The sequence below is a fragment of the Panulirus ornatus genome, chromosome 63 (genome assembly GCF_036320965.1).
Source record: "Panulirus ornatus isolate Po-2019 chromosome 63, ASM3632096v1, whole genome shotgun sequence".
Lineage (NCBI taxonomy): Eukaryota > Metazoa > Arthropoda > Malacostraca > Decapoda > Palinuridae > Panulirus > Panulirus ornatus.
Window position 1 is genome coordinate 14,359,267 of NC_092286.1, and position 24,980 is coordinate 14,384,246.

At 39.3% G+C, this 24,980-nt stretch overlaps 2 protein-coding genes across 6 annotated transcripts in view; one reads left to right on the forward strand and one right to left on the reverse strand.

The window, feature by feature from the left end:
* The window catches only part of LOC139745921 (uncharacterized), a 199,283-nt gene extending 180,284 nt beyond the window's left edge, over positions 1-18,999 (reverse strand). Inside the window, exons 1-3 of the mRNA XM_071656597.1 lie at positions 18,944-18,999; positions 5,215-5,329; positions 1,985-2,082 (exon numbers count right to left, since the gene is read on the reverse strand). Of these exons, the coding sequence (XP_071512698.1) occupies positions 1,985-2,082; positions 5,215-5,325 (209 nt within the window). The 5' untranslated portion in view covers positions 5,326-5,329; positions 18,944-18,999. The remainder of the gene's footprint in view (positions 1-1,984; positions 2,083-5,214; positions 5,330-18,943) is intronic.
* A 492-nt stretch (positions 19,000-19,491) lies between these two features.
* brm (ATP-dependent helicase brm) overlaps positions 19,492-24,980 on the forward strand; it is a 146,754-nt gene continuing 141,265 nt past the window's right edge. For all 5 annotated transcript variants that reach the window (XM_071656513.1, XM_071656514.1, XM_071656510.1 and 2 more), the window contains exon 1: positions 19,492-19,731. The gene's annotated coding sequence lies outside the window, so the exon portion shown is untranslated. The remainder of the gene's footprint in view (positions 19,732-24,980) is intronic.

Here is a 24,980-nt window from a genome sequence, read left to right on the forward strand (position 1 = left end):
TCTACAAAGATCAACAGACTCACCTTCCAGGTCCCAAATTACTAAACTGACAGGACACCTGCTCCTCTCTCCAAAGCCTCGCATTTACCTTTCTTACCACCCCATCCATAAACAAGTTAAAGTGCCATGATCACATTGTTTATCCTAGTTGCAAACCCTCCTCTCTTTCTGCTTGCATACATGCTTTTCTCTCTTGATAAAATATTGTCATTGCTTCTAGAAGTTTTCCTCCAGCACCATATAATCATAGCAACTTCTACAAAGTATCTGTGTCAACCCTATCATAAATGCCACATAGAAAATCTTTTTCTTTCTCTGAGTATTTCTCACATAGATTCTTCAAAGCAAACACACATCCACCATCTTCTCAATCACTACTCTTCCAGACAGCTTACAAGGTACACTCAACAAACATTTACCACTGTAATTCAAACATTCATTTTTGTCCAACTTGACTTTATACAAAGACAATATAAAGGAATTCTAACTGGCCTCAAGAATCTCACCCAGAACAATACATACAATGAAAATACTGACTAACCACAAAACAACTCTGTCACTACCTTTCTTGAGACTTTCAACTGCAATCACACCCATTCCAGCTGCTCTGTCACACTTAATCTTATGCAAGGCTATCAATACCTCTTCTTTTTTTACCAGAGCTCTCTCATTTTATGTCCCAAACACCCTGCATCTGCTACCTAATCCTAGGAGTACATTCAAGAGCCCTTCAAAATACTGTATTCATTCCATTTTCCCTTTATTACTCCTTTACAAGTTAACCATGTCCCCATCTATTCGCCTTACTGATGCTCTTATTTCTGCTCTTGTTCTCACACTATTCATCTTTTTCCAGAGCAATTCTCATTCTCAGTGAAATTTGCCAATACTCTCTTACCACATCTCTTTTTTGCCCTCTTATTAATGCCTGCACCTTCCTCTTGATCTCCTGCCACTTTGTCTTGAACATCTCCCAATCACTCACACTACTTTCCAGAATTAACATCTATAAACCTTCTTTTTTCACTTTTATCAGTAGCTTAACTCTCTCATCCCACCATTCACTATCATTTCTTACATGCCCACATCTCACCTTCCACTCACCACAAACTTTTGCACATGTAAGCAGTGCTTCCCTAATACCTTCCATTTCTCACACAATCCTTTAGCTTTACTTACTCTCATCTTCTGCCATTCTTAACCTAATCCCTGTTAGTATCTCCTCATACAAACATCTTTCACCACTCTTTTCTCACTGATGTCATATACCTCTCTTTCTGAATCACAGCAGTTTTCCACTTTGTCTCCACAAAGAAGTGATCAAATATCCCACTAACTACTCCCCTTAGCTCATTTACATCCAAGAATCTCTCCTTAGTAGGCCAATCAATTTATACATAATCCAATCATGCCTGTTCACCATTAAACCCCAACATATACCTATGAAAGTCCATTTTCTAAACCAGGTACCCCCAAACATCTCTTTTCTGCACACAGTTCAACAAAAAGTTCCATATTTCTTTTCACCCTGGGTACCCCATTCCTCTTTTATATACCTTCAACTGCCACATCACTCACTCTTGCAACTATATCACCCATCACTATTAGTCAATCCCTCATACCAGAACTGCTATCACACCACTTAACTCCATCTAAGATACTTACTTCTCTTTGTCACTCCTCTCATTACTAAGTGCATGAGCACTATCAATCACCCAACTTCTGCAATCCACTTTCAAATTTCACCAACATCAGTCTGGGGCTTACTTCTTTACACTTTCACAACTCCCATAGCTCCTTCATGATACACTGTATTTCTACAACAACAAAGTAGCAAAATCAAGCCATAGTAACATAATGAGCTTTGTATATATATGTACATATATGTTACAGAGCAAAAAACCTTGGTCAAAGGATTTATGGCTGGAAAAAATTTGAAATTCAAAACAAACCTATCATCTCACTGGTCAGATCAAACACTTACATGCTGCCTGGAGCTTCAGCAGCATATGCCACAGCTGGGTCAAGGTGGATCTTGACAGGGCGGCCATGGAGCTGGATAAACTGAGTTGGGTCTTGCTTCTGTGATGAGAAGAGCAAGTGAATCCTTCAACAATAAGATGACTACAGTGTATTCTATAATCTTTAAAATCTTTTCCACAGCACTAAACAGCAAGGTGGTTTATGATAAACCTTCTCATAATATTAGCTGTACTTCATAAACTGTGCAGTTCACCATTAGCACTCCACGATCCTAAGATATTAATATGCATTGGATCTGTTGCGCACACTGTAACTAAAATCATTACTCATCCTCGTTTTAGGCAAAAGCTTCAGAAAAAGTAAAGTATATATTGAAATAAATGAGATAATAAGTTATTATGTGTGGATCAGGTGTTTGCTTTGAAGAATGTGAGGAATACTTAGAAAAGCAAATGGATTTGTATGTAGCATTTATGGATCTAGAGAAGGCATATGATAGAGTTGATAGAGATCCTCTGTGGAAGGTATTAAGAATATATGGCGTCGGAGGCAAGTTGTTAGAAGCAGTGAAAAGTTTTTATCGAGGATGTAAGGCATGTGATGTGTAGGTAGAGAGGAAAGTGATTGGTTCTCAGTGAATGTTGGTTTGCGGCAGGGGTGTGTGATGTCTCCATGGTGGTTTAATTTGTTTATGGATGGGGTTGTTAGGGAGGTGAATGCAAGAGTTTTAGAAAGAGGGGCAAGTATGCATTCTGTTGTGGATGAGAGAGCTAGTGAAGTGAGTCAGTTGTTGTTCACTGATGATACAGCGCTGGTGGCTGATTCATGTTGAGAAACTGCAGAAGCTGGTGACTGAGTTTGGTAAAGTGTGTGAAAGAAGAAAGCTGAGAGTAAATGTGAATAAGAATAAGAGCAAGGTTATTAGGTACAGTACGGTTGAGGGACATGTCAATTGGGAAGTAAGTTTGAATGGAGAAACACTGGAGGAAGTGAAGTGTTTTAGATATCTGGGAGTGGATTTGGCAGCAGATGGAACCATGGAAGCGGAAGTGAATCATAGGGTGGGGGAGGGGGCAAAAGTTCTGGGAGCGTTAAAGAATGTGTGGAAGTCAAGAACTTTATCTCGGAAAGCAAAAATGGTTATGTGTGAAGGAATAGTGGTTCCACTTATGTTATATGGTTGCAAGGCGTGGGCTATAGATAGAGTTGTGCGCAGGAGGGTGGACGTGCTGGAAATGAGATGTTTGAGAACAATATGTGGTGTGAGGTGGTTTGATCGAGTAAGTAATAACAGGGTAAGAGAAATGTGTGGTAATAAAAAGAGTGTGGTTGAGAGAGCAGAAGAGGGTGTTTTGAAATGGTTTGGTCACATGGAGAGAATGAGTGGGGAAAGATTGACAAAGAGGATATATGTGTCAAAGGTGGAGGGAACAAGGAGAAGTGGGAGACCTAATTGGAGGTGGAAAGATGGAGAGAAAAAGATTTTGAGTGATCAGGGCCTGAACATGCAGGAGGGTGAAAGGTGTGCAAGGAATAGAGTGAATTGGAATGGTGTGGTATACCGAGGTCGACATGCTGTCAAGGATTGAACCAGGGCGTGTGAAGCGTCTGGGGTAAACCATGGAAAGTTCTGTGGGGCCTGGATGTGGAAAGGGAGCTGTGGTTTCATTGCATTATACATGACAGCTAGAGAGTGAGTGTGAACGAATGTAGCCTTTGTTGTCTTTTTCCTAGCGCTACCACATGCGGGGGGAGGAGGTTGTTATTTCATATGTGGCGGGGTGGCGATAGGAATGAATAAAGGCAGACTGTATGAATTATGTACATGTGTATATATGTATACATTGAGATGTATAGGTATGTATATTTGCGTGTGGACGTGTATGTATATACATGTGTATGTGGGTGGGTTGGGCCATTCTTTCGTCTATTATCTTGCGCTACCTTGCTAACACGGGAGACAGCGACAAAGCAAAATGAAATAAAATAAATAATAATCAAAACCTTGCTAATGTTGGTGCAAAATCAAAGAAAAGTAACACATTGGCAAAATGTGTGAACAGATGGGCAGATATCACGCAGTGGTATCCATGAATGTGAGTGATTCTTTATCTCTCTCAAGTTTATCAATGTTTTACATTACATTTACTGGGGAAAATGTTGTATGATGTTGAGTGGAATACAACGCAAAACAGGGCTTGGTAGAGTGGTGCTGTTGCAGGCAGGCCCCACTATTGTCTTAAGTTTTGTTAGGAAGGTAAATCTGGTCAAACCAAGCTACTTTGTAGCTTGTAACAAAAATAATTTACACTAAAATATTCATGTATTCCTCTGTTCTCTGTCTTTTACAAAAATGATGACTTTCTTTGAGATAAGAAATGATATGCTAGAAAATGAGGTAAAACAAATGTACTCACAACACTTCTAGATAGTTGTATCATTTCATTTATACTAGATGTAACACTTCTAATGAAGTTGAAAAAGCAATGGGATGATATTACTAATACCCTCCTCTTAGTCTGTGGGGGTTATCAAGTCACCTGTGGTTTACATATGTGCCAGATGTGGATTACTAACACCCTCCTCCTAGTTTGTGGATGTTTTCAAGTCACCAGTGCTTTAGATACGTGCAAAATGTGGATATTTACATTCTATGGGTCTAGAGGCATGCCAAGTGTTATGCTTTCTTCACGAATATCATTCTCTAATTCATTTTACCACATGATACATACCTTATCATCACTGCACTTCATGAAAAATTATTCATATGGTAACCTTATTTGAAATAATTCTTGCCTAAATAATTCTTTGACTACATTTCTTAAACTACTAATCACACTGGTTTATGTCTTCACTGACCTATCATTTGCCATACATACTTTGTTGTTATATGATCTTCAATTTTCTTTACTCACACATCTTTCTAATGATTTTTTTTTTTGCACCAGTATCTGAAGCACTGGATGCCTGAGTAAGGTTTATAAAATAACCTGAGTAGTCCTCTGCTTTACCTCTCACCCCCTATTACAGTCTCTTGAAAATAATAAAAAAAAAGTTAATTGGCAAGGGACAATTTTGTGTATGTCCTGGATCTTGAAAGGAATATATAATCTACAACAACTGTCTACATTACAAGCTCTTAAAAGACTAGAATAATTAGCCCTGGAAGAAAACCATGAGAAAAAAATAGTGGAAAGGTCTTAATTGGTCATCTGTAACTGGGAGACTTACAATTTTTTCATAATATTCCCGTCTTCGCTCAGCTCTGCGTTTGTAGTCAACTAGCATTCCACGGATCTTCCTCTCTTGTTTTCTTGCTTCATGCCACATTGTTCCTAGCATCTATCTGGATTAAAATATAGACCATGAGCAAAGACATACAAGATAACCTTAGTTTCAACATTAAACATACACATCAACAGACTGATGCAATTGTCTTACACTAAAGCATAACCTTTAACATATAGCTAACCAACAAAAGATTAAGGTATACCTAATACTTTAGAAATTTGATTATCACAAGACATATTTTCTTCCATGAATCAATGACTTTTCAACTCATCAAATTTGATGAGTACTTTTTTCTTATTTTAGCTGAGATGGCATGGGCAGCTGAGGCCCTAATTAAGGCCATCTCATTAATGGTATACAGATGCTCCTCAATTTACAATGGGGGTCACATTCCGATAAACCCATCGCAAGTTGAAAATATCATTAGTCAAAAATACATCTAATACATTTAACACTGTACATCTACACTACTGAACATCATAGCATAGCTTAGAATACCTTAAACATTCTCAGAACACTTGCACTGGCCTACAGTTGGACAAAATCATCGAACACAAAGCCTGTTCTACAACAAAACACTGAATATCTTACCAACGAAAAGCCAAAAAATCATAAGGTAAATCATAGAAAGATAGGGAGCATCTATATATATTATCATCATTGTATTTAATCGCTGTTTCCCACTTCAGTGAGTTAGCACCACGAAACAGATGAAGAATGGCCCATCCATGCATATACACATACATATACCTATCAACACATATTTACTATTTACATACAGATATATACATATATATACCCATGTACATATTCATACTTGGTTGCCTTCATCCATTCCTGTCACTATCACATCACACAGGAAATAGCACCTACCCCCCTCTAGTGAGGCAGTGCCAGGAAAAGACAAAAAGGCCACATTTGTTCACACTCGGTCTCTAGCTGTCATGTGTAATGCACCAAAACCACAGCTCCCTTTCCACATCCAGGTCCCATAGACCTTTCCATGGTTTACCCCAGACACTTCACATATCCTGGTTCACTCCACTGATAGCACGTTGACCCCGGTATACCACATCGTTCCAATTCACTCTATTCCTGAACATACAGGTGGGTACCTGTATGTTCAGGCCCCGATCGCTCAAAATCTTTTTCACTCCAACCTTCCACCTCCAATTTGGTCTCCCACTTCTCCTCGTTCCCTCCACCTCTGACACATATATCCCCTTTGTCAATCTTTCCTCACTCATTCTCTCCATGTGCCCAAACCATTTCAACACAACCTCTTCTGCTCTCTCAACCACACTCTTTTTATTACCAAACATCCCTCTTACTCTTTCATTACTTAATCAAACCACCTCACACTATATACTGTCCTCAAATATTTCATTTCCAACACATCCACCCTCCTACACACAACCCTAACTATAGCCCATGCCTCGCAACCATATAACACTGTTGGAACAACTACTCCTTCAAACATACCCACTTCTGCTCTCCAAGATAACGTTCTCACCTTGCACACATTTTTCAACACTCCCTGAACCTTTGACCCCTACCCCACCCTGTGACTCACTTCCACTTCTATGGTTCCATCAGCTGCTAAGTCCACTCCAAGATATCTAAAACACTTCACTTCCTCCAGTTTTTCTCCATTCAAACTTACCTCCCAATTAACTTGTCCCTCAACCCTACTGAACCTTATAATCTTGCTCTTATTCACATTTACTCTCAGCTTTCTCTTTTCACACACTTTACCAAACTCAGTCACCAACCTTTGCAGTTTCTCATCCAAATCAGCCACCAGTGCTGTATCATCAGCGAACAACAACTGACGCAATTGCCAAGCCCATTCATCCACAACAGACTGCATACTTGCTCGTCTTTCCAAAACTTTTGCATTCACCTCCCTAACAACCCTATCCATATACAAATCAAACAACCATGGAGACATTATGCATCCCTGCCGCAAACCGACATTCACTGGGAAGCAATCACTTTCCTCCTTTCCTTCTCATACACATGCCTTACATCCTTGGTAAAAACTTTTCACTGCTTCTAGCAACTTACCTCCATCACCATATACTCTTAAAACCTTCCACAAAGCATCTTTATCATATGCCTTCTCCAGATCCATAAATACTACATACAAATCCATCTGTTTTTCTAAGTATTTCTCACATCCTTCAAAGCAAACACCTGATCCACACATCCTTTACCACCTCTGAAACCACATTGCTCTTTCTCAATCTGATGCTCTGTACATGCCTTTACTCTCTCAATCAATATCCTCCTCTATAATTTCCCAGAAATACTCAACAAACATACGCCTCTGTAATTTGAACACTCACCTTTATCCCCTTTGCCTTTGTGCAATGGCACTATGCATGCATGCCCCTAAAATAAAACTTTTCCTGACACTACTTTTCACTGTCTAACCTTTTTTTTTCCTCCTTTTATCATGCCACCTGTGTAGCATGTCAGACACTCAGTGGTCACATAATATCCTGTCATTATTCATCAGTTGACTGTAAGGTGTCAAACTTTAATTGACAACTTAATGTTGATCACAACTTGAGAAGTCTATATCAGATAATTTTATACTGTTATTTGACAGCATCTAAATGTAGAGCATTCATGCCACCAGTCATGGCTTTCAATGTCAAGGCTACTCAACACCCTCCCACACCTACAAAGAGGGAAGTATACTATACCCTTAGATAATTTTTCAGTGACATTGGCGAATAGTATCCTCCATGGGTACAAAATCTTTTAGATATCTTTTTGGTCACTTTGGGGTGTTACCATTGAATAAAATAGAGATAAAGGGTAGTTTTTTAGCACTCCATCAATAACAGCTTTGGACACTGCGTGAGTTTGTCTACAATGGTAGTATAGCTTTCAGGGAACACAATAAAGTTTTGAAGCATTAATTTGACCATTACATTCTGTTGAACAATATCAAACCTTTCTCTGTGTACTCTGGCTACTCTCAAATATTCTAAAAGCATATCTTCACAAGCTTCTTTTTATGATTAACCAAATCATAATTTTCTAAACATAATGACGCAACTCATTACTCGTGTGTGCTATGCAACCTTTATTTCATGGTACTCTATGTCATATGATTACTGTATGGCCACTGGTAGCTCAATGGTGGGGCATTTTCATTATAGTTTGTTTCCCTTCACCTTGAAGCTCTGGAACTTTCTATCCTCCCATGTCTTTGCCAACAACTTCACCTGGCACTTTCTCAAAGTTTTTCCACTTACTCCAAAATTCATTCACACTTTCTCATCTTTCCTTTTACCATTTTATGAACCCCTTTATATTTTTACTAAGGCTGAGCCTTGATGTGGAGTTTTTTCATGACTGGAGCCTCCATAAAAAAAAAAAAGGCATGCATGCATGTGTGGTATTTTTGGAAGTACTTCGTTACAAACGAAAATGATTACTGTGAGTAGTGATCACCGAAAATCCATTATCTTGTTCAAATGAAACATCTTCCAAAACTATCACAAAATATGAAGATATGGATCTCATTGATATGGCTTTCTGATCAGTGTATGGAAAAACTTTAGGTTTTAGTTTTTAGAAACAATGCATGGGATGCCACTAAAAGCATCAATGGTCGCACCATAGACTGGAGGCTCTATATTTACCCATCTTGGATGAGAGAAGGCTGATGGGTGATCTGATCATAACCTTTAAGTTTTTAAATAGTTCGATGATGTGAACAGAGGACAGTTCTTCGAGAGATGTAGAACAGAGCAACCAAAGGACATGACTTGAAATTAAGTAAGAAACTTGTAATTAAGGCTGTATTGACATAATCATATAATATAAAAGTATTGAATAAATGGAGCAGATTGACTGGAGGCAAGGATAATTCAGAAAGTATACATAAATTAAAGTGGCTCAGAGAATGTTCTTGAGATGGGGCCCTACAAGCATAAAACTCCCTCCCCATACAGTACAAATAAATATTCACAAATAAGTAATCATATATGCTCCAACTTCAATGTATAATAAAAACTTTAATGACATGTATCTGCTCCAGCTGCAGTAAGGAGAAAAAATTACCGAAGACTATTTGGTACAACCCAGTCACACTGCGAGGGTTAAATAATAAAATAATTGAGAGGATTATGTATATCAATAAAACTATGGAGTAAGAGTAGTTACAGACTGTTCGTGAAATAATCAACAGAATACATAAAAAGCTTGCCTAATAGCCAAAATTATAGCAGAAATATGTCTTTAAAGATTGCATGACTGCTCATCAATGTCATGTTTGTTGACAATCAGGGATATATCTGTTATTCTCAGTCATGGGTGTGAGTGGTATATGTTGACTAGACATAATGTACAATTATATAAAACTTGATTGCTGGGAAGGTTAAGTTTTCCTAAATACTTTATATTTTTTACATGTTTCTTAAGCTAAAAAGGCAACATGCTATAAGCAACATTTACTGCTGGAGAAAATTTTGTTTTACATTATGTATATCGCCTTCTGAAAATAATTTCTTGATCGATAGGGAAAAGCATGGCTCACATGATCAAAAACATTTGTGTTATGTTGCTTACGCATAGGGATAACAGTCTGAGTGAAACATTTTTCTAATAATATATATCTACTTTTGAAACAATGAACTTGCAATTTTATATTTGTACGTGCATTCAATAGTAATAAATTTCTATATAAAAACTGACAAATAAACTTCAACATGTGTAATGATTCAAGATTATCATCAACTGGATTGGCTATATAATACCCATTTCACTGACTTTGCATGTTTGTAATTATTAATAAATAGTTAATTTTTGCAGCTAATGTTTCAAAGTTACATTAACTAATCCACTAACACTCATTCCGTCTCAGCAAGGCATGATATGATATCCAAGACAATCGAGTCTGTTAATTTGTCTTATTTAAGGATCTATTACACTGTGTGCAGTATCTAGAAGCTTATGTATTTCATGAATTCTTGCTTTTATGAATATACTAATACAGTACATTCAATCTTGAGTATCCAGCCTTCCATTTCATCTTGTAAGTAGTACGGGGAGATGAGATGCAAATCGTGGCTGCGGCACACTCAGTGAGGCACTCATAGTACACAGATGCAATACTTGCCTTTAACATTATAGAATCTATATATATCTATTATACTTTGTCGCTGTCTCCCATGTTAGTGAGGTAGAGCAAGGAAACAGACGAAAGAATGGCCCAACCCACCCACATACACATGTATATACATACACATCTACAGACACACATATACATACCTATACATTTCAACGTATACATATGTATACATACACAGACATATACATATATACACATGTATATAATTCATACTTTCTGCATTTATTCATTCCCATTGCCAGCCTGCCACACATGAAATGACACCCTCCTCCCCCCACTCGCGCGTGACATAGCGCTAGGAAAAGACAACAAAGGCCACATTCGTTCACACTCAGTCTCTAGCCATCATGTATAATGCACCGAAACCACAGCTCCCTTGCCACATCCAGGCCCCACAAAACTTTCCATGGTTTACCCCAGATGCTTCACATGCCCTGGTTCAATCCAATGACAGCACGTCCACCCTGGTATACCACATTGTTCCAATTCAATCTATTCCTTGCATGCCTTTCACCCTCCTGCATGTTCAGGCCCCAATCGCCCAAAATCTTTTTCACGCCATCCTTCCACCTCCAATTTGGTCTCCCACTTTTCCTCGTTCCCTCCATCTCTGACATATATATCCTCTTTGTCAATATTTCCTCACTCGTTCTCTCCATGTGACCAAACCATTTCAATACACCCTCTTCTGCTCTCTCAACCACACTCTTTATTACCACACATCTCTCTTACCCTTTCATTACTTACTCGATCAAACCACCTCAAACCACATATTGTTCTCAAACATCTCATTTCCAACACATCCAACCTCCTCCGCACAACCCTATCCATAGCCTATGCCTCGAAACCATATAACATTGTTGGAACCACTATTCCTTCAAACATTTTTGCTTTCCAAGATAATGGTCTCGCCTTCCACACATTCTTCAACATTCCCAGAACTTTTCCCCCTCCCCGACCCTGTGACTACATTCCACTTCCATGGTTTCATGTGCTGCCAAATCCACTCCTAGATATCTAAAACACTTCACTTCCTCCAGTTTTTCTCCATTCAAAGTTACCTCCCAATTGACTTGTCCCTCAACCCTACTGTACCTAAAAACCTTGCTCTCATTCACAGTTACTCTTAGCTTTCTTCTTTCACACACTTTACCAAACTCAGTCACCAGCTTCTGCAATTTCTCACCCAAATCAACCACCAGTGCTGTATCATCAGCGAACAACAACTGACTCACTTCCCAAGCCCTCTAATTAACAACAGACTGCATACTTGCCCCTCTCTCCAAAACTCTTGCATTCACCTCCCTAACAACCCCATCCACAAACAAATTAAACAACCATGGAGACATCATGCACCCCTGCCACAAACCAACATTCACTGAGAACCAATCACTTTCCTCTCTTCCTACTCATCCACATGCCTTACATCCTCGATAAAAACTTTTGACTACTTCTAGCAACTTGCCTTCCACACCATATATTCTTAATACCTTCCACATAGCATCTCTATCAGCTCTATCATATGCCTTCTCTAGATCCATAAATGCTACATACAAATCCATTTGTTTTTCTCAGTATTTCTCACATATATTCTTCAAAGCAAACACCTGATCCACACATCCTCTACCACTTCTGAAGCCAAACTGCTCTTCCCCAATCTGATGCTCTGTACATGCCTTCATCCTCTCAATCAATACCCTCCCATATAATTTCCCAGGAATACTCAACAAACTTATACCTCTGTAATTTTAACACTCACCTTTATCCCCTTTGCCTTTGTACAATTCACTGAGAACCAGTCACTTTCTTCTCTTCCTACTTATACACATGCCTTATATTCTCGATTAAAAAATTTTCACTGCTTCTAGCAACTTGCCTTCCACACCATATACTCTTAATACCTCCCCCAGAGCATCTCTATCAACTCTATCATATGCCTTCTCTAGATCCATAAATGCTCCATACAAATCCATCTGTTTTTCTAAATATTTCTCACATACATTCTTCAAAGCAAACACCTGATCCACACATCCTCTATCACTTTTGAAACCACATTGCTCTTCCCCAATCTGATGCTCTGTACATGCCTTCACCCTCTCAATCAATACCCTCCTATATAATTTCCCAGGAATACTCAACAAACTTATACCTCTGAAATTTGAACACTCACCTTCATCCCCTTTGCCTTTGTACAATGGCACTATGCATGCATTCCCCCAATCCTCAGACACTTCACCATGAGCCATACATACAATAAATATCCTCACCAACCAGTCAACAACAGAGTCACCCTCTTTTTTAATAAATTCCATTGCAATACCATCCAAACTCACTGCCTGGCCGGCTTTCATCTTCCGAAAAGCTTTTACTACCTCTTCTCTGTTTACCAAATCATTCTCCCTGACCTTCTCACTTTGCACACCACCTCGACCAAAACACCCTATATCTGCCACTCTATCATCTAACACATTCAACAGACCTTCAAAATACTCACTCAATCTCCTTCTCACATCACCACTACTTGTTATTACCTTCCCCATTAGCCCCCTCTACCGATGATCCCATTTGTTCCCTTATCTTACATACTTTATTTACCTCATTCCAAAACATCTTTTTATTCTCACTAGAAGTTAATGATACTCTCTCACCCCAACTCTCATTTGCCCTCTTTTTCACCTCTTGCACCTTTCTCTCGACCTCCTGCCTCTTTCTTTTATACATCTCCCACTCATTTGCATTTTTTCCCTGCAAAAATCGTCCAAATGTCTCTCTCTTCTCTTTCACTAGTACTATTACTTCTTCATCCCACCACTCTACCCTTTCTAATCTGCCCACCTCCCACGCTTCTCATGCCACAAGCATCTTTTGCGCAAGCCATCACTGCTTCCCTAAATACATCCCATTCCTCCCCCATTCCCCTTACATCCTTTGCTCTCACTGTTTTCCACTATGCACTCAGTTTCTCCTGGTACTTCCTCACACAAGTCTCCTTCCTAAGCTCACTTACTCTCACCACTCTCTTCACCCTAACATTCTCTCTTCTTTTCTGAAAACCTCTACAAATCTTCAGCTTTGCCTCCACAAGATAATGATGAGACAACCCTCCAGTTGCATCTCTCAGCACATTAACATTCAAAAGTCTCTCTTTCACATGCCTATCAATTAACACATAATCTAATAACATTATAGTTAAAAGGATAAAAGACAAAAGTTAAAAGTTAAAAGACAAAGACGACAGGGAAAATGTTTTGAAGGGAGTGCCACATGCAAGATGTGAGAAGAATAAAAGATGAAAGAATAATTTCAAATAGAAGTATACGTAAGTATATGTATGTAAGTAGGAGAGATGGCCAGGGAGTGTCATTGGATTACGTGCTAACTGATGTGAGAAATATTCAGGCAAACAAATGGATTTGTATGTAGCATTTACGGATCTGGAAAGGCACAGGATAACAGTTGATAGAGATGCTCTGTGGAAAGTATTAATATTAATGGTGTGGGAGGCAAGTTGCTAGAAGCAGTGAAAAGTTTTTATCGAGGATGTCAGGCATGTGTACGAGTAGGAAGAGAGGAAAGTGACTGGTTCTCAGTGAATGTCGGTTTGCAGCAGGGGTGTGTGATGTCTCTACGGCTGTTTAATTTGTTTATGGATGGGGTTGTTAGGGAGATGAAATCGATGGTTATGGAGAGAGGGGCAAGTATGCAGTCTGTTGTGTATTAGAGGACTTGGGAAGGGAGTCAATTGTTATTCGCTGACAATACAGTGCTGGTGGCTGATTCGGGTAAGAAACTGCAGAAGCTGGTGACTGAGTTTGGTAAAGTTTGTGAAAGAAGAAAGCTGAGAGTAAATGTGAATAAGAGCAAGGTTATTAGGTACAGTAGGGTTGAAGGACAAGTCAGCTGGGAGGTAAGTTTGAATGGAGAAAATCTGGAGGAAGTGAAGTGTTTGATATCTGGGAGTGGATTTGGCAGCAGATGGAACCATGGTAGCAGAAGTGAGTCACAGGGTGGGGGAGGGGGCGAAAGTTCTGGGAATGTTGAAGAATGTGTGGAAGGCAAGAACATTATCTCGGAAAGCAAAAATAGGTATGTTTAAAGGAATGGTGGTTCCAACAATGTTAGTTAAGAGGCGTGGGCTATGGATAGGGTTGTGCGGTGGAGGGTGGATGTGTTGGGAATGAGATGTTTGAGGACATTACGTGGTGTGAGGTGGTTTGATTAAGTAAGTCATGAAAGGGTAAGATAGATGTGTGGTAATAAAAAGTGTGGTTGAGAGAGCAGAAGACAGTGTATTGAAATGGTTTGGTCACAAGGAGAGAATGAGTGAGGAAAGATTGACAAAGAGGATATATGTGTCAGAGGTGGAGGGAATGAGGAGAAGTGGGAGACCAAATTGGAGGTGGAAGGATGATGTGGAAAAGATTTTGAGTGATCGGGATCTGAACATGAAAGAGGGTGAAAGACGTGCAAGAAATAGAGTGAATTGGAACGATGTGGTATACCGGGGTGGATGTGCTGCGTGCTGTCAGTGGACTGAACCAGGGCATGTGAAGCGTCTGGGGTAAACCATGGAAAGTTTTGTGGGGCTTGGATATGGAAAGGGAGTTGTGGTTTCAGTGCATTATACATGACAGCTAGAGACTGAGTGTGAACGAATGAGACCTTTGTTGACTTTTACTAGTGCTACCTCGCGTGTGTGCAGGGGGAGGGGGGGGTGTCATTTCATCTGTGGCAGTGTGATGACAGGAAGGAATAAAGGCAGCAAGTAAGAATTATGTACATGTGTGTATATATATATATATATATATATATATATATATATATATATATATATATATATATATTGGTTCTCAGTGAATGTAGGTTTGCGGCAGGGGTGTGTGATGTCTCCATGGTTGTTTAATTTGTTTATGGATGGGGTTGTTAGGGAGGTAAATGCAAGAGTTTTGGAAAGAGGGGCAAGTATGAAGTCTGTTGGGGATGAGAGAGCTTGGGAAGTGAGTCAGTTGTTGTTCGCTGATGACACAGCGCTGGTGGCTGATTCATGTGTGAAACTGCAGAAGCTGGTGACTGAGTTTGGTAAAGTGTGTGGAAGAAGAAAGTTAAGAGTAAATGTGAATAAGAGCAAGGTTATTAGGTACAGTAGGGTTGAGGGTCAAGTCAATTGGGAGGTGAGTTTGAATGGAGAAAAACTGGAGGAAGTGAAGTGTTTTAGATATCTGGGAGTGGATCTGGCAGCGGATGGAACCATGGAAGCAGAAGTGGATCATAGGGTGGGGGAAGGGGCGAAAATTCTGGGGCCTTGAAGAATGTGTGGAAGTCGAGAACATTATCTCGGAAAGCAAAAATGGGTATGTTTGAAGGAATAGTGGTTCCAACAATGTTGTATGGTTGCGAGGCGTGGGCTATGGATAGAGTGGTGCGCAGGAGGATGGATGTGCTGGAAATGAGATGTTTGAGGACAATGTGTGGTGTGAGGTGGTTTGATCGAGTGAGTAACGTAAGGGTAAGAGAGATGTGTGGAAATAAAAAGAGCGTGGTTGAGAGAGCAGAAGAGGGTGTTTTGAAGTGGTTTGGGCACATGGAGAGGATGAGTGAGGAAAGATTGACCAAGAGGATATATGTGTCGGAGGTGGAGGGAACAAGGAGAAGAGGGAGACCAAATTGGAGGTGGAAAGATGGAGTGAAAAAGATTTTGTGTGATCGGGGCCTGAACATGCAGGAGGGTGAAAGGAGGGCAAGGAACAGAGTGAATTGGAGTGATGTGGTATACCGGGGCTGACGTGCTGTCAGTGGATTGAATCAAGGCATGTGAAGCGTCTGGGGTAAACCATGGAAAGCTGTGTAGGTATGTATATTTGCGTGTGTGGACGTATGTATATACATGTGTATGGGGGGGGTTGGGCCATTTCTTTCGTCTGTTTCCTTGCGCTACCTCGCAAATGCGGGAGACAGCGACAAAGTATAAAAAAAAAAAAAAAAAATATATATATATATATATATATATATATATATATATATATATATATATATATATATATATATATATTATCCCTGGGGATAAGGGAGAAAGAATACTTCCCACGTATTCCCTGCGTGTCGTAGAAGGCGACTAAAAGGGAAGGGAGCGGGGGGCTGGAAATCCTCCCCTCTCGTTTTTTTTTTTTTCTTTTTTTTAATTTTCCAAAAGAAGGAACAGAGAAGAGGGCCAGGTGAGGATATTTCCTCAAAGGCCCAGTCCTCTGTTCTTAACGCTACCTCGCTGTCGCGGGAAATGGCGGATAGTATGAAAAAAAAAAAAAAAGAATATATATATATATATATATATATATATATATATAGGTGGAGGGAACGAGGAGAAGAGGAAGACCAAATTGGAGGTGGAAAGATGGAGTGAAAAAGATTTTGTGTGATCGGGGCCTGAACATGCAGGAGGGTGAAAGGAGGGCAAGGAATAGAGTGAATTGAAGCGATGTGGTATACCGGGGTTGACGTGCTGTCAGTGGATTGAATCAAGGCATGTGAAGCGTCTGGGGTAAACCATGGAAAGCTGTGTAGGTATGTATATTTGCGTGTGTGGACGTATGTATATACATGTGTATGGGGGGGGTTGGGTCATTTCTTTCGTCTGTTTCCTTGCGCTACCTCACAAACGCGGGAGACAGCGACAAAGTATAATGCAATATAAATAAATATAAATATAAATATATATATACACATTGAAATGTATAGGTATGTATATGTGCATGTGTGGATGTGTATGTTGGTAGGCTGGGCCATTCTTTTGTCAGTTTCCTTGAGCTACCTCACTAACGTGGGAGACAATGACAAAGTATAATAAATATAAATAAGAGGGGTTTGAGTTGGTTACTGAATATCAAAATTTTCAAAATAAGGTGAACCTTGCTGAATGATGCATCTAAAGGCTGCAAGCAAAAGTAAATAACTGGCTTGAAATATTTTCTAACAGAAATGTTAACTAAGCTACATCTTAACAGATTTGGAAAAATACACATAGTTTCTTTGTTCCTTGAATTTCCTCACAGACACAGGAAATGGAAGACCAGTATGAAAAAAAGTTAAGTGCAATCACAATAAGTCTTTCATACAAAGTCTACAAAGCATTTTGTTTGATGACTACCTGAACACTCTATTTGTGCCAATCTCTAAGCAGATATTTGCATACAAATTCTGCCTGCTGGTTTGGTTATGAAATTACTTTGACAGCTGGCAAATACCTGCAGTAGATGAACTTAATCTTAATACTAACCAGATTCTTGATTTGTTTGAATATTACTCTGCGCTAACCCTGCCTTTTGGCATAATGTTAGGAGCAGTAGATACATATACTGAGCAAGAATTTTCAGTAGAAACATTAGGCAGTATTAGTAGGTAGAAGCTTTATATAGTAGTCCTAAGGGCCATTAGACAAAAGTCTCTGCAAACACTGCACTAGACTTGCCCTCTGCTGGTGACCTGATAAGGGTGAGGCACTAATTGTTAAGAAGTGGCACTGGAGTTCTTTAGTTATGGAATCTCCGTTGTTGTGGCCACCCCTTTGAGGGAGTTCCAATTAGAATGGGGGTTGGACATATAAATAGATAGCTAACAATGATAGGAAGCTAAATTGGGAGATTACCAACACAACAGTTGCCTGTACTACTACTCAAATGTAATCCTCCAAATCAAGCTCTGCATCTCTTACTGTATTCACTAAATAAAACATCTCAATTTCCTTTGTTGATAGCAAGGGTAAACTTTCACCCATTCATCCAGATCTAATAACTTTCAACTACGGTTAGGTTTTCTTTAATTAATGAAATTTGCTGTGATCAAGTTACCCTGAATATGTTCTCTGTAATGTTTCATTGTGAAGAAGAGGAGTACAATTAATTGTGGTAGCAAGGGTTCAGTTCCAAAAATCAACAGCAAAAGCCACTGGAAGAAAAACAAATCAATTAGTTCTGAAATTTACTTCTGTGCTTTACATAACAAAGTAAAAAGTAAAAACACCGCCTACAAAAACAAGAATACAATGTATATTGGTATAACTGTTTGGAAAAAAATGGATAAAGAAATCAGTGAATATGAGTTAAATATTTTCTGTGCCATTCTAGGCAAACTTCATTTTTCCTTTCATATGTTATTTTATGAACAAATACATCAAAACAACCACCACCATCCCAGCAGCACTATATACAACCTACAGCCTCGCCCTCCTCAGGTGTCACTCTTAAAGTGACCTCACGCTACATCCCTGGCATTGTGATTTATCATTTGAACTGCAACGGGAAGTTAGCAAACAGCATTAAAACTACATCAATCACCACTTCTGTTGCAGGAGACAGTTGTTATAAAGACCATTTTCACCGAAAGTGTCGTCCATAACCATTGTCTTCTTGTGACAACTTGTCGCACGGAGAGTTACTGTCGTTGATTTATAAATGCAATCTAAACGGTTTTTCATGGTGAATACCATCTTAAAGACTGTCATACAATAAAAAAGAGGTTGTACCTTACCTTCCGCGAGACATAAGCTTGTTCCTCTCGGGCCATCGATGGCGTTAGAGCAAAATATATTTATATAATTTGGTTTCAAAGAAAATAATACCTATTGAAATATAAATGATTTGTAAGACATCGCAAAAAATAAAAGCTTTTAAAAGTGTAATATACTCAAGTAATATAGTACTCAGAGTATAAATACAGTTTTTTTTCGTGAGATACCGAATTCATTTGAGTGCTATAAATACACTGCATAGATATGTGTTTCTAAGTTTCAGTGGAAATAATCTGGTAACTCTGAAAATTACAAAGTGGTTATTTACAATGAAATCCATGAATAAGTATATGAGAGCAAACTTAATATTAGCAGCATTGTTACCAGACGCTGATCCAACATCTCCAATGGTGCCAAGTTTATAAAATATGATAATGTTTATGTAATCATTCACCTCTGATGTTGAATCTTTGTGTATTTTCTTGTTGTAAAGATGATTATTTTATTATAACCGGTGGCTTCCGTCTGGGTGATGGTTGAGAATTTGTCATGTATTATCAACAAATTTTGGCACATCTGCAAGCTACGGTGTCTTGTTTGTTTGCATCGATGGTTTTGGTGTGGGGTTATACGGTATTTTTGACTTTGTAATGCGTTTGTGAAGCAAAAATATGAATCTGATGAAACATGAGGAATTCTAAAGTGATGGGGACGTGTGTTTCACGATCATAGTTTTTTGAAATCGTGTAATTATTGGACATCAAACGTAAACCGGGTCTTGTGGACGAATCATTACTCTCAAGGAAAGGTAACTGCAGCAGTATCCATCGTTGTACATGTATATACCTCTTTTATCACTTATCATATCAGCAGATAATAAAGATGTTATTATTTTCTTCATATTTCTATAGCATGATCGTAAAATGAGTGGAAAGATCCCTTTGAGTAGTCTTGCATCATGAATTCGAAAGTGTATTTTTGCCACTGATTTTTTTACTTGTAAAATGTTTCTTATAACCAACCTAAATCTATCTGATTATATATCGTAGATGGTATTGTGTTAGACTAGTACTCTAGCCACATGGTTCTAATAGCTTTGGATATTTAGGAATATTCTATTGAAAATGTTAAAAGATAAAAAGGACATCATATGAATGATTTGGAACATTTCATATTACCTGATATCAGATTATGCAGTAATGGTGAGGGAATGAATATTAGGGTAAATGTGGGTTTTATTGTTTTAACCATTGGTGAAACGTGTCATTAATCAATAAAACTCAGGTAATCTTTATTTAATGTCCTGTAGTAGCTGAGATGGATGAATTGTGGAAAGTTTTTTGTTGTCTGGGTCACCAATTGCTAGCCATTTTTCTCACTAACATAATAAAGCTTAAAAACTAATTTTTTTGAATGGCATCCAATTTAGAAACAAGGTGTATAAGTATAATTCAACTTTAGCTCAGTATTGTCAATAGCTTTTGTTATTATTTTCTTTTGCTATACTACTGTAGTATATAGAGAATGAAATACCAGATGTAGAGCATGATTTGAATATGATTACTGTTAAAGGAATAATAATTATACAACAAAACTAGAGTAAACCCAAATTTGCCAAGATATATAGAAATATTTTAGAATAACAATGTATACCATCCAAATTCTCTAAGTTGTATTCAGGTGAGCTGATAGGACAAAGATTGATGTAAGAAGGAAAAGATTCATAGCTAATCAAATAGAAATATCATCTTTCCTTGAATGCTATCACCAGATCAGTCAATCACTCACTGCAAACACTGGATACATCAAAATGCTGAAACAGCAAATTGAAAAACTTTTCTTTAATGAATAAAAGAACACCATATAAGATTAGTAAAACAGCCAAGAAAGAAGCCTCTCTGTACCCATGGATGAAATAACAAAGCTTTGATGGGAGCATATTGGTATCGTAGCAGTAGCAGCAAACAGTCTAGTGATGATGTGTACCCACACAGTGTTGCCACTTCTTCTTTGATATATGGTTTTTTGATGAATTAACTTATTTTTAAGTAATCATAGATTCCCCTTTGTTCTGTTTCCACTGATTTTGTAGTTTTGTTGTCGCATTTATTAGTTACTATCTTTCATGATCTTGGCCAGTTGATATTATTACTGTACTGGTACTCACAATTTTGTGATGAGACAGTGATTGATAGCTGGCATGATCAGTGTGATAACATTCCAAAATGTGCTAAAAGTAGTTTAATGCACCAGAATGAAACAATTTGTGCCGTCTAACTTGCTAAACTTTTGTTCAGATTTTTATGTATTTTTTTTTTTTTCAAAAGAAGGAACAGAGAGGGGTGCCAAGTGAGGATATTCCCTCAAAGGCTCAGTCCTCTGCTCTTAACGGTACCTTGGTAACACGGGAAATGGCAAATATGCCTGGAAAAATATATTATTATTATTTTTTATTATTATTTTGCTTTGTCGCTGTCTCCCGCGTTAGCGAGGTAGCGCAAGGAAATGGACGAGAGAATGGCCCAACCCACCCACATACACATGTTTATACATACACGTCCACACACGCAAATATACATACCTATACATCTCAATGTACACATATATACACACACAGACATATACATATTTACACATGTACACAATTCATACTGTCTGCCTTTATTTATTCCCATCGCCACCTCGCCACACATGGAATAACAACCCCCTCCCCCCTCATGTGTGCAAGGTAGTGCTAGGAAAAGACAACAAAGGCCCCATTCGTTCACACTCAAGTCTCTAGCTGTCATGTGATAATGCACCGAAACCACAGCTCCCTTTCCACATCCAGGCCCCACAGAACTTTCCATGGTTTACCCCAGATGCTTCACGTGTCCTGGTTCAATCCATTGACAGCACGTCGACCCCGGTATACCACATAGTTCCAATTCAATCTATTCCTTGCACGCCTTTCACCCTCCTGCATGTTCAGGTTCCGATCAATCAAAATCTTTTTCACTCCATCTTTCCACCTCCAATTTGGTCTCCCACTTCTCTTTCCCTCCATCTCTGAGACATATATCCTCTTTGTCAATCTTTCCTCACTCATGCTCTCCATGTGCCCAAACCATTTCAAAACACCCTCTTCTGCTATCTCAACCACACTCAATTTATTTCCACACATCTCTCTTACCCTAACATTACTTACTCGATCAAACCACCTCACACCACATATTGTCCTCAAACATCTCATTTCCAGCACATCCACCCTCCTGCGCACAACTCTATCCATAGCCAATGCCTCGCAGCCATACAACATTGTTGGAACCACTATTCCTTCAAACATACCCATTTTTGCCTTCCGAGATAATGTTTTCGACTTCCAAACATTCTTCAAGGCTCCCAGAATTTTCGCCCCCTCCCCCACCCTATGATTCACTTCCGCTTCCACGGTTCCATCCGCTGCCAGATCCACTCCCAGATATCTAAAACACTTCACTTCCTCCAGTTTTTCTCCATTCAAACTTACCTCCCAATTGACTTGACCCTCAACCCTACTGTACCTAATAACCTTGCTCTTATTCACATTTACTCTTAACTTTCTTCTTTCACACACTTTACCAAACTCAGTCACCAGCTTCTGCAGTTTCTCACATGAATCAGCCACCAGCGCTGTATCATCAGCGAACAACAACTGACTCACTTCCCAAGCTCTCTCATCCACAACGGACTGCATACTAGCCCCTCTTACCAAAACTCTTGCATTCACCTCCCTAACAACCCCATCCATAAACAAATTAAACAACCATGGAGACATCACACACCCCTGCCGCAAACCTACATTCACTGAGAACCAATCACTTTCCTCTCTTCCTACACATCACATGCCTTACATCCTCAATAAAAACTTTTCACTGCTTCTAACAACTTGCCTCCCACACCATATATTCTTAATACCTTCCACAGAGCATCTCTATCAACTCTATCATATGCCTTGTCCAGATCCATAAATGCTACATACAAATCCATTTGCTTTTGTAAGTATTTCTCACATACATTCTTCAAAGCAAACACCTGATCCACACATCCTTTACCACTTCTGAAACCACACTGCTCTTCCCCAATCTGATGCTCTGTACATGCCTTCACCCTCTCAATCAATACCCTCCCATATAATTTCCCAGGAATACTCAACAAACTTATACCTCTGTAATTTGAGCACTCACTCTTATCTTATCCCCTTTGCCTTTGTACAATGGCACTATGCAAGCATTCCGCCAATCCTCAGGCACCTCACCATGAATCATACATACATTAAATAACCTTACCAACCAGTCAACTATACAGTCACCCCCTTTTTTATTAAATTCCACTGCAATACCATCCAAACCTGCTGCCTTGCTGGCTTTCATCTTCCACAAAGCTTTTACTACCTCTTCTCTGTTTACCAAATCATTTTCCCTAACCCTCTCACTTTGCACACCACCTCGACCAAAACACCCCATATCTGCCACTCTATCATCAAACACATTCAACAAACCTTCAAAATACTCACTCCATCTCCTTCTCACGTGTGTATATATATATATATATATATATATATATATATATATATATATATATATATACACACATATATATATATATCCCTGGGGATAGGGGAGAAAGAATACTTCCCACGTATTCTCTGCATGTTGTAGAAGGCGACAAAAGAAGGAACAGAGAAGGGGGCCAAGTGAGGATGTTCCCTCAAAGGCTCAGTCCTCTGTTCTTCACGCTACCTCTTTAATGCAGGAAATAGCGAATAGAGTGAAAAAATATATATATATATATATTTTTTTTTTTTTTTTTTTTTTTTTCAAACTATTCGCCATTTCCCGCGTTAGCGAGGTAGCGTTAAGAACAGAGGACTGGGCCTTAGAGGGAATATCCTCACCTGGCCCCCTTCTCTGTTCCTTCTTTTTTGGAAAAAAAAAAAAAAAAAAACGAGAGGGGAGGATTTCCAGCCCCCCGCTCCCTTCCCTTTTATTATACTTTGTCGCTGTCTCCCGCGTTTGCGAGGTAGCGCAAGGAAACAGACGAAAGAAATGGCCCCCCCCCCCATACACATGTATATACATACGTCCTCACACGCAAATATACATACCTACATAGCTTTCCATGGTTTACCCCAGATGCTTCACATGCCCTGCTTCAATCCACTGACAACACGTCAACCCCGGTATACCACATCGCTCCAATTCACTCTATTCCTTGCCCTCCTTTCACCCTCCTGCATGTTCAGGCCCCGATCACACAAAATCTTTTTCACACCATCTTTCCACCTCCAATTTGGTCTCCCTCTTCTCCTTGTTCCCTCCACCTCCGACACATATATCCTCTTGGTCAATCTTTCCTCACTCATCCTCTCCATGTGCCCAGACCACTTCAAAACACCCTCTTCTGCTCTCTCAACCACGCTCTTTTTATTTCCACACATCTCTCTTACCCTTACGTTACTCACTCGATCAAACCACCTCACACCACACATTGTCCTCAAACATCTCATTTCCAGCACATCCATCCTCCTTCGCACAACTCTATCCATAGCCCACGCCTCGCAACCATACAACATTGTTGGAACCACTATTCCTTCAAACATACCCATTTTTGCTTTCCGAGATAATGTTCTCGACTTCCACACATTCTTCAAGGCTCCCAGGATTTTCGCCCCCTCCCCCACCCTATGATCCACTTCCGCTTCCATGGTTCCATCCGCTGCCAGATCCACTCCCAGATATCTAAAACACTTCACTTCCTCCAGTTTTTCTCCATTCAAACTCACCTCCCAATTGACTTGACCCTCAACCCTACTGTACCTAATAACCTTGCTCTTATTCACATTTGCTCTTAACTTTCTTCTTCCACACACTTTTCCAAACACAGTCACCAGCTTCTGCAGTTTCTCACATGAATCAGCCACCAGCGCTGTATCATCAGCGAACAACAACTGACTCACTTCCCAAGCTCTCTCATCCCCAACAGACTTCATACTTGCCCCTCTTTCCAAAACTCTTGCATTTACCTCCCTAACAACCC